The sequence below is a fragment of the Mauremys reevesii genome, linkage group 1, assembly GCF_016161935.1.
Source record: "Mauremys reevesii isolate NIE-2019 linkage group 1, ASM1616193v1, whole genome shotgun sequence".
NCBI classification, from domain to species: Eukaryota; Metazoa; Chordata; order Testudines; family Geoemydidae; genus Mauremys; species Mauremys reevesii.
The window spans coordinates 11350676-11363490 of NC_052623.1; the positions used below are offsets into that span (position 1 = coordinate 11350676).

Here is a 12815-nt window from a genome sequence, read left to right on the forward strand (position 1 = left end):
CATTTGCATCATCTCCTCTGACCCCCTGCATAGCACAGGCCACAGAACTTCACCGTCAATGGGTAATTATTTGTTAAGTGGGGAAGGAGTGGTCAGGCTGGTAGATCTGTTTCTTCCCAGCACTAGATGCCTGAGGACTAGTTAGAGGCAATGCAATCTCTGCTAACTAGCACCCGCTGCTTCTCATTACAGGGCCAGAAGCGTCTCTTGAAGTCTCATCTGGCACAGCAAATGCATCATGTTGCCCTTCAATGGCTCCTGCTTCAATCCCACAACTTTCCTCCTGATCGGCATCCCTGAGCTGGAAACCCTGCATGTCTGGATCTCTGTCCCCGTCTGTTCCATGTACGTCATCGCCATCCTGGGGAACTGCACCATCCTCTTCATCATCAAGACAGAGCCGAGCCTGCACGAGCCCATGTTCTACTTCCTCTCCATGCTGGCCGTCATCGACCTGGTCCTCTCCACCTCCACCATGCCCAAGCTGCTGGGCATCTTCTGGTTCAGTTACAGAGAGATCGGCTTGGATGCCTGCCTCCTCCAGATGTTTGTCATACACTCCTTCTCAGCCATGGAGTCTGGGATCTTCCTGGCCATGGCTTTCGACCGTTACATTGCCATCTGCGACCCGCTGAGGCACAAGACCGTCTTGACCAACACAATCGTAGCCAAGATTGGGCTGGCGGCTATGATCCGGGGCGTGTTGTACATCTCCCCGCTGCCCCTCCTTGTCCAACGGTATGCGTACTACAGGACCAACATCATTGCGCATTCCTACTGTGAGCACATGGCAGTTGTGATACTGGTGTGTGGGGATATCACTATCAGCAATCTCTACGGGCTGACTATTGGCTTTCTGGTGCTGCTCATGGATTCGCTGTTCATCGTCCTGTCCTACATCATGATCCTGCGGGCCGTGCTCAGGCTGGCCTCGGCTGGTGCCCGTCTCAAGACCTTCAGCACCTGCATCTCCCATGTCTGCGCCATCCTGGCCTTCTACACACCCATTGCTGCCTCGTCGCTGACGCACCGGTTCGGCCAAAACGTGTCTCCTCACATCCATATCCTGCTGGCCAACTTCTACCTCCTGGTCCCACCCATGCTGAACCCCATTGTGTATGGGGCAAGGACCAAACAGATACGGCAGAGAGTGCTTAAGATGGTCTCTCTGGGTAGGCCGGGCCTCTGACCCCTAATCCTACATGAAGTGACTAGCAGGTGGCAGGAAGGGTGGTGGTGTGGCTTAAGACTTCTCTGAAAAGCCCACCCAGACTCATCAGTATTTGTGCGGAGCACCTAGACAGATCAGAGGTGGCTTGTAGCAAGGCAGGAGTTCACTGGGTACGTGGGAAGAGAGGTACAACATCCTCAAAAGGAATAAATTATATAAAGGCAAATTCCTGCCCTCAGAGGTCAAGGAGAGTTTGTGCCAGTTATCCCATGCCTGGAACAGGATATCCTGCTGGGGGAGCTCAGGTGGGAAGCCAGGCGGAACTGGGGTTCTCTCTCCACTCTATCTGTGTGATTTCGATCCAGCATGGCTGAAGGAAACTTCGTTCTCTTCAGTAAAGCCAGTGGTTATTTTCCACACTTACCTCTGTGGTCTTTTGATGTACTCAGTAGGTGGGTGAGTGACGGGGAGGGAAGGAGCATTACAAGGTGTGACGGAGTGATTCTGGCGGGACCCAACTGAGAGTGCCAAATCAGGACCAATTGCTTAAACAGGGCAGTCACAGCCCTAGGCTGGGGTTTTTCCACCTCTAAGGCAAACCAAACCAGCCAGACAAAAAGGACTTTGGTCTCACCCCACTGGCTAACCACAAGTCACACAAGCAATTTCCTTAGACACTCCAGTCTCCCAGTATCACCACCAGTGCACTCGTCCTGGGGATAAATGGTTAAGAAAACCAACACCCCAATAAAAGGAAAAGGTTCTCTCGATCCCAAAGGACCAAGCCCCAGACCCAGGTCAATATACACATCAGATCTTACCCACAAATCACGCTGTTGCCAATCCTTTAGAATCTAAAATCTAAAGGTTTATTTACAAAGGGAAAAAGATGGAAATGAGAGGTAGAATTGGTTAAATGGAATCAATTACATACAGTAATGGCAAAGTTCTTAGTTCAGGCTTGCAGCAGTGATGGAGTAAACTGCAGGTTCAAAAAGAGTCTCTGGAATACATCCCCCACTGGGATGGGTCGTTCAGTCCCTTGTGTGAAGCTTCAGTTTGTAGCAAAGTCCCTCCAGAGGTCAGAAGCAGGATTGAAGACAAGATGGAGATGATGCATCAGCCTTATATAGGCTTTTCCAGGTGTAAGAATCTCTTTGTCCACACTGTGGAAAATTACAGCCAAAATGGAGTCTGCAGTCACATGGACAAGTCCCTGCATACTTTGCTGAGTCACAAGGCATGTCTGCCTTCTCTCCATGGGTCAATTGTGTAGCTGATGGTCCTTAATGGGCCATCAAGCCAGCTAGGCAGGGCTAACACCAGCTTGTCTGGGATATTTCGCAGAGCATAATACAAAATACAGATAGTACAGAGCCAATACTTATAATTTCAACTACAAAATGATACACAGACAGCATAATCATAACCAGCAACCCAGAACCTGGTCTTAGACACCTTATATGACCCCCTTCACTTAAGATTTGGCGCCACTACAGGACCTTGGTTGCAACCCATGTTTTATATGGTCCCCATTTATATCAATAACGTCACACCCCCAACGCAAAATTGATGCAGGAAGGGATGACAAAACATCGCTGACTGCATCCCAAGAGCCCCCTTTCCTTGGGTCTGTCTCACTACAGCTAGTGTTGGGCTAGAGGCCGTACCAGTGTATAACCGAAATGGTTTATCAAAGTCATGTTCAATAACATGAATGAATCTCTTTACAAACTCAAGGTATAACTTGGTTAGCTTTTGCTGCATGGTTCCTGTATGTTTCATGTGATCTTGCCAAGAGCTAAAGAAAACAGCTACTTTATCCATACCAGCTTTGGCCAATGTTTTGAACCCAATTAACATTAAACCAATGTAGATATTGATGTTGTTCATAGTACAGGAATCTTGGCATTTAGCCATCAAAGCAATATGGTAGTGTGCCTCAGTTTCCCCTTTCATACAGCACATCAGGTCTGGAATGTATTTTCCCCTGTGAAAAGTTCCAACACTGTTTACAGGCATTAACTGTGAAACATCAGTATAGCAAGGCCCTTTAACATAAAGTGTGTTTTCATGTATTCCTTTCAACATGTTCAAGGGATTTTCCAAAAGATTAGGCACATTGTACATTGTTACAGTTCTTGGCAATAGCAACACATTAGTTACAAAAATTAGCATTAGCAATAACAACAAATTCATTGCAAGTGTCCATTTACAATCATGTTTGTCATGCCACACCCTTGGCTCAATACCATTGGAGTTTGTGCATTTTAGGGTTAACCTGTGGCTTCCCTTTGCAAAATTCAGTCTTCTCTTTCCTTCTTGTCCTTCAGGATTAAACCCTGATTTCTTTTGCTTAACAGAATTCACTGGCTGATGGGGTGGGCTCTCTGTGCTAACAGCTATTAGCAAGTCTTTCTTCTCCCTGCCAGCCAAGTAATTCGCATCAACACAGACACTAGCTTTTGACTTCTTAGCTGCTATGGATTCCAAGGCTGGACTTTGTCTTACAGAGATACCACACAAATCCAAAGGGTCTGAGGGTGAGAGCTGGCTTGCTCTCCCCTGCCTCCTCAAGCATTCAGCCATAAAACTGTTCTGCTTTGAAACACCAGTAACTGAATCTGTCCTCAGATCCTGAAGCACAGACTGCTCACTCCCAGAATCAGCCTGGAGACATTCCTGCCCCAACACCATTGTCTCCCCAACAAGCTGGCCACACACAGCCAGGTGGTTATAGGGCTGCTCAACTTCCTTAACAGCTTCTACTCCACCTGAGACCTTTTCAAAGCTGCCCACACTGGATCTCTCAAAAGGAAAGTCAGTGGATCCATTCACAACCAAAAATTTTTGGCTGTTAGGAACTGAAACTTTCTTGATTAAATCACTTTTACACCCTTCAGTTGCAGTAAACTGCTTGCACAGGCTACCATGAGGATTTCTTTTCCTAGGAGCTTTTTTAAGCAGCAATTCACCCCTCACAGAAATTCTGCCCTTCCCCTCTTCACCTAGGGCTTGCTCTAAAGGAACACTTCCCTGAGCAACCACAGACGCTTTCTGGGTCTCACTTACATTTAGAATCACCTCAGGCCCAACAGGCGGATTTCTACACAATCCCCTTTTAGGCACACCTACAGACTTTCTAGATAACAGGTTAGAAGCAGTCTCCTTCCCTTGGCCATGAACAAGTTCAGGAATCTTTTCCTTCTTGCTACAAGTTGTCAAACTGTCAGTAGGTAACACAATTAAATCACCTTCCTGCTCTCCTTGTGCCCTGACTAGGGTATCACCATGACCAGACAGAGTTGCTGCACCCTTTTCCAACCACACATTAGCAACTGGCAAACTACAAGCACCAGAATTGTCTGTTCTCTGGGATTTTGCTAAGACACTAACTGGATGCAACCTAGTTACAGTGCCATTCTCCCCAGCAGACACAAACTCAAGACCATTCCCTTCCTGGGCTTTAGCTGTATTTACAACCAACTCCGAGACAACTGAATCACCCTCAACCATCACAGGCTGAAAGGCCCCTTCTGTTTGCTCCACAGACACAGAAGAGCCGGAGACACATTCTCCTTCACCAGATACACAGCTTGGGATCTCATTTCCCCTGTCCCAGCACACAGGGCTGTTCACAGACAACTGCTTGGAGACCGAGATAGCTTCCTTCATAGGCAAGTTAATACCCCTGACAGAGACAGGCACATTCCCTTCACTGTCACATTTCTCCACACAGGAAACAGGTAAGGGATATGGACACTCATCTTCCACTATCCCTCCCTTCCCAAACTGCTGATTAGACAAAGCCATCAGCTCACAAGGCTGCCTAGGCTCCTCCAAACTTTCCCTACCAGGCACATTGCCTCTCCCAACAGATAAGCTGCTGCTTTTTTCACTACACTGAGCTACTTCCAGCAAATCACAGTTACCCATTTCAGGTTCACTTTTACAAGCTGCACTAGCCAACAATCCATTACCCATTATAAATCTACCCTCTCCTTCCTCAGTTAGGGCTTTAACCTGACCATCTACTTTAATCTGCTCCCGAGAAACATTTTCCTCACCAATGAGATCTTTCTGCTCTTGATCTAACTCCAGATTAACTTCTGAGACATCAGACAGACATTCAGAAACTTCACTCACAGACACACTGCTTCTTGGCACAGACAAACCTTTGGAGCAACCCACCTCAGGCAAATCATTGCCCACAATAGACACAGGTTTAAGATCATTCCTCTCCCATAACTGGCTACCTGGACTGAACAAAGCTTTAACAGTTTCCCCAATTAAAAGATCTTTAGGTAATAACTTTCTGACGCCAGCTATCACTTCATGCTGAGCCCCATTCCACTCAAGGTGGATTCTGGCTAAAGGCACACGGACAGTAAACTCACAGAGGATCACAACATTCACACTCTGATTTGGTAAATAATCTTCCTCTTTGACCAGATCTGCTTTAACAAGAGTGATGTTAGAAGCCATAATTTGCCCTAAACAGCTTTTACCATTGACTTTTACACACTCTATAAATTCTCCATTACCATTCCCCTCCATAGCACTGGCACAATTTATGGGGCCACCCCCTACTGAACACACAGTAACAGCATTGACATAAAAGGTGGTATTGTTGGGGTACATTTGGTTACCCCCAGACAACTGCTCAGAGTTATACAACATACCAACATTGTTACAAACTGGACTTTCAAGAGGATACAGTCTCTGCTGTTCTTCCATTGCTTTTTTGACTTGGAGTTGGAGTCTAGCTGTCTCCTGTTGCATCTGTCGAGTTTTCTCCTCAGCAGCCAGCAGCTCCAGACGCCTCTTACGAGCTTTTTCTTCTCTCTTAGCAACTTCTTTCTTTCTCTCATCAGCCTCTTTCTCCATTTGAATTTCTGCCAGTTCTTGCTCATAATCAAACTGCAGGCTGTCTCTCAAGGCTTGCAGTTTCCTTGCTTTTCCTGATGCTTTCTGTCTCATGGTCACTGACCTTTAACCAACCAAACTCTCAGTCCCAAATTTAAAATTTGGATAGCGTGGGGTTCTGACCCAAAGCTTAATTGACCTGGTTCTGTGGATCCAAGCACGACTACGCCACTGTGACGGTGCGATTCTGGCGGGACCCAACTGAGAGTGCCAAATCAGGACCAATTGCTTAAACAGGGCAGTCTGGGTTTTTCCACCTCTAAGGCAAACCAAACCAGCCAGACAAAAAGGACTTTGGTCTCACCCCACTGGCTAACCACAAGTCACACAAGCAATTTCCTTAGACACTCCAGTCTCCCAGTATCACCACCAGTGCACTCGTCCTGGGGATAAATGGTTAAGAAAACCAACACCCCAATAAAAGGAAAAGGTTCTCTCGATCCCAAAGGACCAAGCCCCAGACCCAGGTCAATATACACATCAGATCTTACCCACAAATCACGCTGTTGCCAATCCTTTAGAATCTAAAATCTAAAGGTTTATTTACAAAGGGAAACAGGTGGAAATGAGAGGTAGAATTGGTTAAATGGAATCAATTACATACAGTAATGGCAAAGTTCTTAGTTCAGGCTTGCAGCAGTGATGGAGTAAACTGCAGGTTCAAATTGAGTCTCTGGAATACATCCCCCACTGGGATGGGTCGTTCAGTCCCTTGTGTGAGGCTTCAGTTTGTAGCAAAGTCCCTCCAGAGGTCAGAAGCAGGATTGAAGACAAGATGGAGATGATGCATCAGCCTTATATAGGCTTTTCCAGGTGTAAGAATCTCTTTGTCCACACTGTGGAAAATTACAGCCAAAATGGAGTCTGCAGTCACATGGACAAGTCTCTGCATACTTTGCTGAGTCACAAGGCGTGTCCGCCTTCTCTCCATGGGTCAATTGTGTAGCTGATGGTCCTTAATGGGCCATCAAGCCAGCTAGGCAGGGCTAACACCAGCTTGTCTGGGATATTTCCCAGAAGCAGAGCATAATACAAAATACAGATAATACAGAGCCAATATTTATCATTTCAACTACAAAATGATACACAGACATACAGACAGCATAATCATAACCAGCAACCCAGAACCTGGTCTTAGACACCTTATATGACCCCCTTCACTTAAGATTTGGCGCCACTACAGGACCTTGGTTGCAACCCATGTTTTATATGGTCCCCATTTATATCAATAACGTCACACAAGGAACTCCTGGGGAGAGGCATGTCATGGGGTGACGGACAGTGCTGGTGTGTGCATACAAGTGAGGGTGTGAGGGTGACCTCTGAGTGCCCACAGGGGAGTGTGGGAGCCACAAGGGATGGAAGGGGGGCAGTTTGCAAGGGACAGAATCGCCTGCCCGCCCACAGCTACCACAATCCCCAAGGTTTGGGCTTTCCCAGGGCTCAAGCTGCTGTGGGAGGCTGGAGGATGCTGACTCCAGCCCGCTCGGCCTGCTGGGCACAGAGACATGAAACGCACCCTTCCGGCCTGCGGTTTGGGATCCCTGAATCACCAACTGTGATGTTATGAGTGTAATATAATATTTCATTGGAAGATGACAGGGCCAGAAAGAGTTAATCAACTCACAGACTGACTTGACCCATGGGTGAACCTTAAGGACTGGTTAGGAAGATCTGTAAATGAATAGAGCTTTGAAATGCAAGTCTGCATTGTTAGAGGTAGAAGGGGAGATGTTTGCTCAGGTCTTGTGATGGCAGCAAACAAGTTTTGTCTATTGCTATAGTTTTAATTCAAAAATCAAAAAAGGAATATTAACATTTATAATGAAACTTGAGTGAAATAGTATTATTGTCTATGTGTCTCTTTGAAGGTTGTGGTAACCTGTATCTGAACTGTTTAATGGATAAATTACCCTGTGCTAATTGCCAGGATGTTTGGGAGAAGGAGTTAAGCCTATTGTTTTCTCAGGCCAAAAGGCTGCTGGAAATGTATAAGAACCCTGGGACACGATCCTTCTTCATCTCAGATCTGCTTTGGGTTTCAAGAGGGGGAAACCTTAAGCCACAAGGATTGAGATCCCCAGTCATTGACTGGAGCCACCCTGAATATGGAAATTGGACTATAACCTATGGACTATTTCTAAAAGGACTTTTGGCAACTACAAGCTCATCTCTGCTGTGTATTTGAACCTCAAGAATTGAATTCAAGTCTGTCTGTAGATTAATCTTTTAACCAACACTCTCTCTCTTTCCTTTTTTAATACATTTTAGCTTAGTTAATAAGAATTGGCTAATAGCGTGTATTTTGGGTAAGATCTAAGTTATAATTGGACCTGGGTGTGTGGCTGATCCTTTGGGATTGGAAGAACCTTTTCTTTTATATGATGAAGTAAGATTTTCAGGAATCATCATCATATCTGACAGGTGTGTCTGGATGGAGGCCCAAGGCTGGGCACTTTAAGGGAACTGCGTGGTTTGGACTTCTAAGTGACCAGTGAGGTACTAGAGAAGCTGTCTTATGCTGGCTTGGTAAATCTAAGTACTGGAATAACCACCAGCGTTTGGGGTTTGTCTGCCCCATTTGGTCTGCAGTTCACCCTGATTAAGTGACCTCAGCCGGCTCCCCCGGGCAGCACCGTCACACCAACACCTCCCTCTCTGCTGGCACATGGGCAGCTGCCGAAGGGACGTGCACAGTAGCTCTCACTCCCCTCGCTCCCGCCGCCCCAGGGAAAGAGTCCCCACCCGCGGTCATGAGGCCCGTCCTCTCTTCCCCACATCCCCATCTTATGGCCTGGCACTGACCGAGGGCCCAACCCTTGCCGTGACAGGCGCGATTCTCCCCGTCAGGCACAGTCGGACAAGAGCGTGTACCGGTATGTCAGCCCCAGGGCTATGCTGGCTCATGTTCTGGGTGACTCTTCCCTCCCCCCACCCCACCCCACGTACCCCTTTCTCCTCTCATCCACTTCACTTACTCCAAGGTCTGTCGCTTCCTTCCCCTCATCTCCAGGCACTCCCAATGGCTGACCTTCCTAGCCCAAGTGCCCACTTTCTCCTGCTTAACCATCACCTCCCTCCTTTCTGGCGCCCGCTTAACTGGTTCCTGGCCTGCCCTGCTCTCCCCAGCCCCCAGAAAGCTACCGTCTAACCCTCCTGCCTCTTCAAGTCCAGCCCCACCTCCCTCCTGTCATAACCACGGAAGTAGTGGGTCTGCCCTGCCTGTGACGTTATTGACATAAACTGTGACCGTATCGATCATTGTTGCAACCACTGTTATATATTTGCAGCAAATATTGTACAAAGGTTGTCGTGTGAGGTGTCTATGAAAAGGTTGTAATTTGCTGGTTATGTTTATGCTGTCTGTATGTGTGTATCTTTTTTGTAGCTGAAGTTATGAATATTGGCTCTGTACTTGTATCACAATGTGTTTTGATTCTAAGTAGCCTCAGTGAAGCATTTGGTCTATCTATCTATCCTAATACACCCCCTATCTAGGGTGACCAGATAGCAAAGGACTTGAGAAAGGACTATTCTCAGTAAGTGCCCAATCAAGAAACACTTAACTGACAATGGATCTTGGGAGACTCCAATCCACACCTGAGCTTTCCTGGGACCGTTCAAACTAACATGTAAACAATGGCGTCGGCCTGTAAACTGAGTTATCCATGGACATGTGACTTGCCCATGTGACTCCAAACTCCATCTTGTTGCTGTGATTTTGCACAGGAGAACCAAGGGGTTCTGCCCACAAGAGAAAGAGTATAAAAGGCCCTGGAAACCCCTCCATTTTGTCTTCAATCCTGCTTCTTACTTCTGGAGGAACTTTGCTACAAACTGAAGCTCTGAACGAAGGACTGAATGACCCATCCCAGCGGGGGATGTTCCAGAGACTTGATTTGAACCTGCAGTTTATTCTATCACTGCTACAAGCCTGAACCAAGAACTTTGCCATTACTGTATGGAATTGATTCCATTTAACCAATTTTAACTCTCATCTATATTTCTTTCTTTTTATGAATAAACCTGTAGATTTTAGATTCTAAAGGATTGGCAACAGCGTGATTTGTGGGTAAAATCTGATGTGTATATTGACCTGGGTCTGGGGCTTGGTTCTTTGGGATCAAGAGAACCTTTTTTCTTTTACTGGGGTGTTGGTTTTCATAACCATTCGTCCCCATAACGAGTGGCACTGGTGGTGATACTGGGAGACTGGAGTGTCTAAGGGAATTGCTTGTGTGACTTGTGGTTAGCCAGTGGGGTGAGAGCAAAGTCCTCTCTGTCTGGCTGGTTTGGTTTGCCTTAGAGATGGAAAACCACCAGCCTGGGGCTGTGACTGCCCTGCTCTAAGCAACTTGTCCTGAATTGATACTCTCAGTTGTGTCCCGCCAGAGTCAGCATCATTACAGGCTGTAGTTGGTTTAAGGCCTCTAGACTGAGGAACTGTTGCCATGGGAACTCAGGGAAAGGCCGTATAACATCCCTTAACCGAGTCGTGCTAAGGAGAGCCCGATGCATGCTGGGACCTTGGTTTAAAGGACTGAATTCTTTGACACTGATTGGGGTTGGGCCTCCAGGTGGTTTCGGGTAGATGATGCCCCTGGAAAGTGATGGTAGGGCTGCCAGACTAGCCTGAGTGGTTTTCAATGGATGAAGGAAGTTTAAAACCCAGAGAAAACCTGATGTGAGGAGGGCTTGGTCTTTGGGGTTTGAGGGGTTTTTTAGTTTGCTTTGTGCCAGCCCAGTGCTGTAGGCAGCTTGGAATTCAGTCTTTGCCTGCTGATCTGACAGCAGCCGCTGCTGGAATACAGTGATCAGTTCTGCTGCCCGTGCGCAAGAAGAACGTTGATCAATTGGAGAGGGGTCAGAGAAGCGGTGGGAGAATGATTCAAGGAGTAGAAAACCTGCCTGATAGCGACAGACTCAGGAAGCTCTATCTGTTGAGATGCTCTAGTTCAAACCCAGAGTGTTTGGGAGCAGTGCCCTGGCCTTGGTTATGCAGGCTAGATATCCCAATGGCCTGGGAATCTATGAATCTGTGAACTGGCTCCTCCATTGCAGGAAACTTCCCCTGACACCCACACCTTGCTCCCATCCAGCCTCCAGCCTGACCTTGCTCCCGACCTGCCAGTGGAGGGAGCCAGCACCTAGGAAGCTGGCAGGATTGGGAATTGTATCACTCGTGGTTCGGCTTCCCAGACAGGAAGTCAGGCAGAGGCAGGCTGCATGGCTCATGTTGGAGGTAGTTGGAACAGCCTCTCTGAATAAAGAGGATCTGCCTCTAACCCAGTGGTCCCCAAACTATGGGGGGCACAGAGGAAAGTTTGGGGGGTGGAATGGAGGAGTCTGGGCCAACCCTCATAGGGGGCGGGCAGGGAGCACCACCCAGCCCCGCTTTACCCCCAGCTCTGCTCTGGCCTTGCCCCCAGCTGGGACCTGGCCTCAGCTCCTGCTCCCAGCCTGGCCGTGGTTCTGGCCCCACCCTCAGCCCCCTTATCCCTGTCCGTGCTCCCCCGCCCCCGGAGCAGTGGCCCCAGTTCCTGACCGAGGATCCGGGGGGGCAGGGGCAGTGGTAAGGGGTGGCGCAACGTGAAAAGTTTGGGGACCACTATTCTAACCCTTTGGGCTCGGCGTGAGTACTGAGCCCCAGATGGCACCAGGAGCACTTCGACATTAACTACAGCTAAACGCTCCACCAGAACTGAAACTCCCGGAAAACGTGGCAGACAACCGGAAGAGATTTCAATAGTGCGTCACTCTGTACCTGCCAGAGATGGGTGCCAGTGAAAATGAAAGCAGCAAAAAATCCTGTGGCACCTTATAGACTAACAGACGTTTTGCAGCATGAGCTTTCGTGGGTGAATACCCACTTCATCGGATGCAAGTAGTGGAAATTTCCACTACTTGCATCCGACGAAGTGGGTATTCACCCACGAAAGCTCATTTCCACTACTTGCATCCGACGAAGTGGGTATTCACCCACGAAAGCTCATTTCCACTACTTACATCCGACGAAGTGGGTATTCACCCACGAAAGCTCATGCTGCAAAACGTCTGTTAGTCTATAAGGTGCCACAGGATTCTTTGCTGCTTTTACAGATCCAGACTAACACGGCTACCCCTCTGATAGTGAAAATGAAAGCAATCAGAATGAAGCCTTCCTTGTGACAATAGCAGGTTCTGCTGCACCTGACGTGTCTAATAGTTCTCAGTTAACTCAGCCCGGGAAGGCTAACTATGAACCCATATTGAGGAGAGCTTCCCTCCATGTAAAAACGAAACATACCAGTGAGATATTGTTAGCCTGAGGGTGCAAAAAGACAGTGCAGCTCGAGAGGAGTTTGTGACAGATCTGCAGCTGAAGAGTTAGTCTTGCTATTTTGGGCGGGCTTACAGCCCCAATAAGAGACCAGATTGTAATTAGAATCCAGAACAAAAAACACAGAGAAAAACTACTGGGGGACCCAGAATTAACCCTTGATGAAGCAATTAGAATTTGCCAAGCTAGATCTGACTCAAGCAGGACCAGCACATGCAGTGGCACATGCTGTGAAAACCAGCACAAGCCAGGACAATGCCTGGCATATGAGGGAAAGGCAAAAACGGCAACGGAGTCCATCACTTTGCAAGAGTTTGCAAACATGAACAAAAGGGATGAAGAGCCCTAGGTCGGAGGAATTTTCCATAAGACCAGTGGACACCACTGCAGCAGTGAATG

At 47.7% G+C, this 12815-nt stretch overlaps 1 protein-coding gene across 1 annotated transcript; it reads left to right on the top strand.

Annotated features, from left to right (window-relative positions):
• The first annotated feature begins 238 nt into the window (after positions 1–238).
• LOC120401237 (olfactory receptor 52M1-like) lies at positions 239–1189 on the top strand. The gene has a single exon (XM_039530965.1). The coding sequence runs from the start codon at positions 239–241 to the stop codon at positions 1187–1189; it is 951 nt and encodes a 316-aa protein (XP_039386899.1).
• Positions 1190–12815: the final 11626 nt, after the last annotated feature.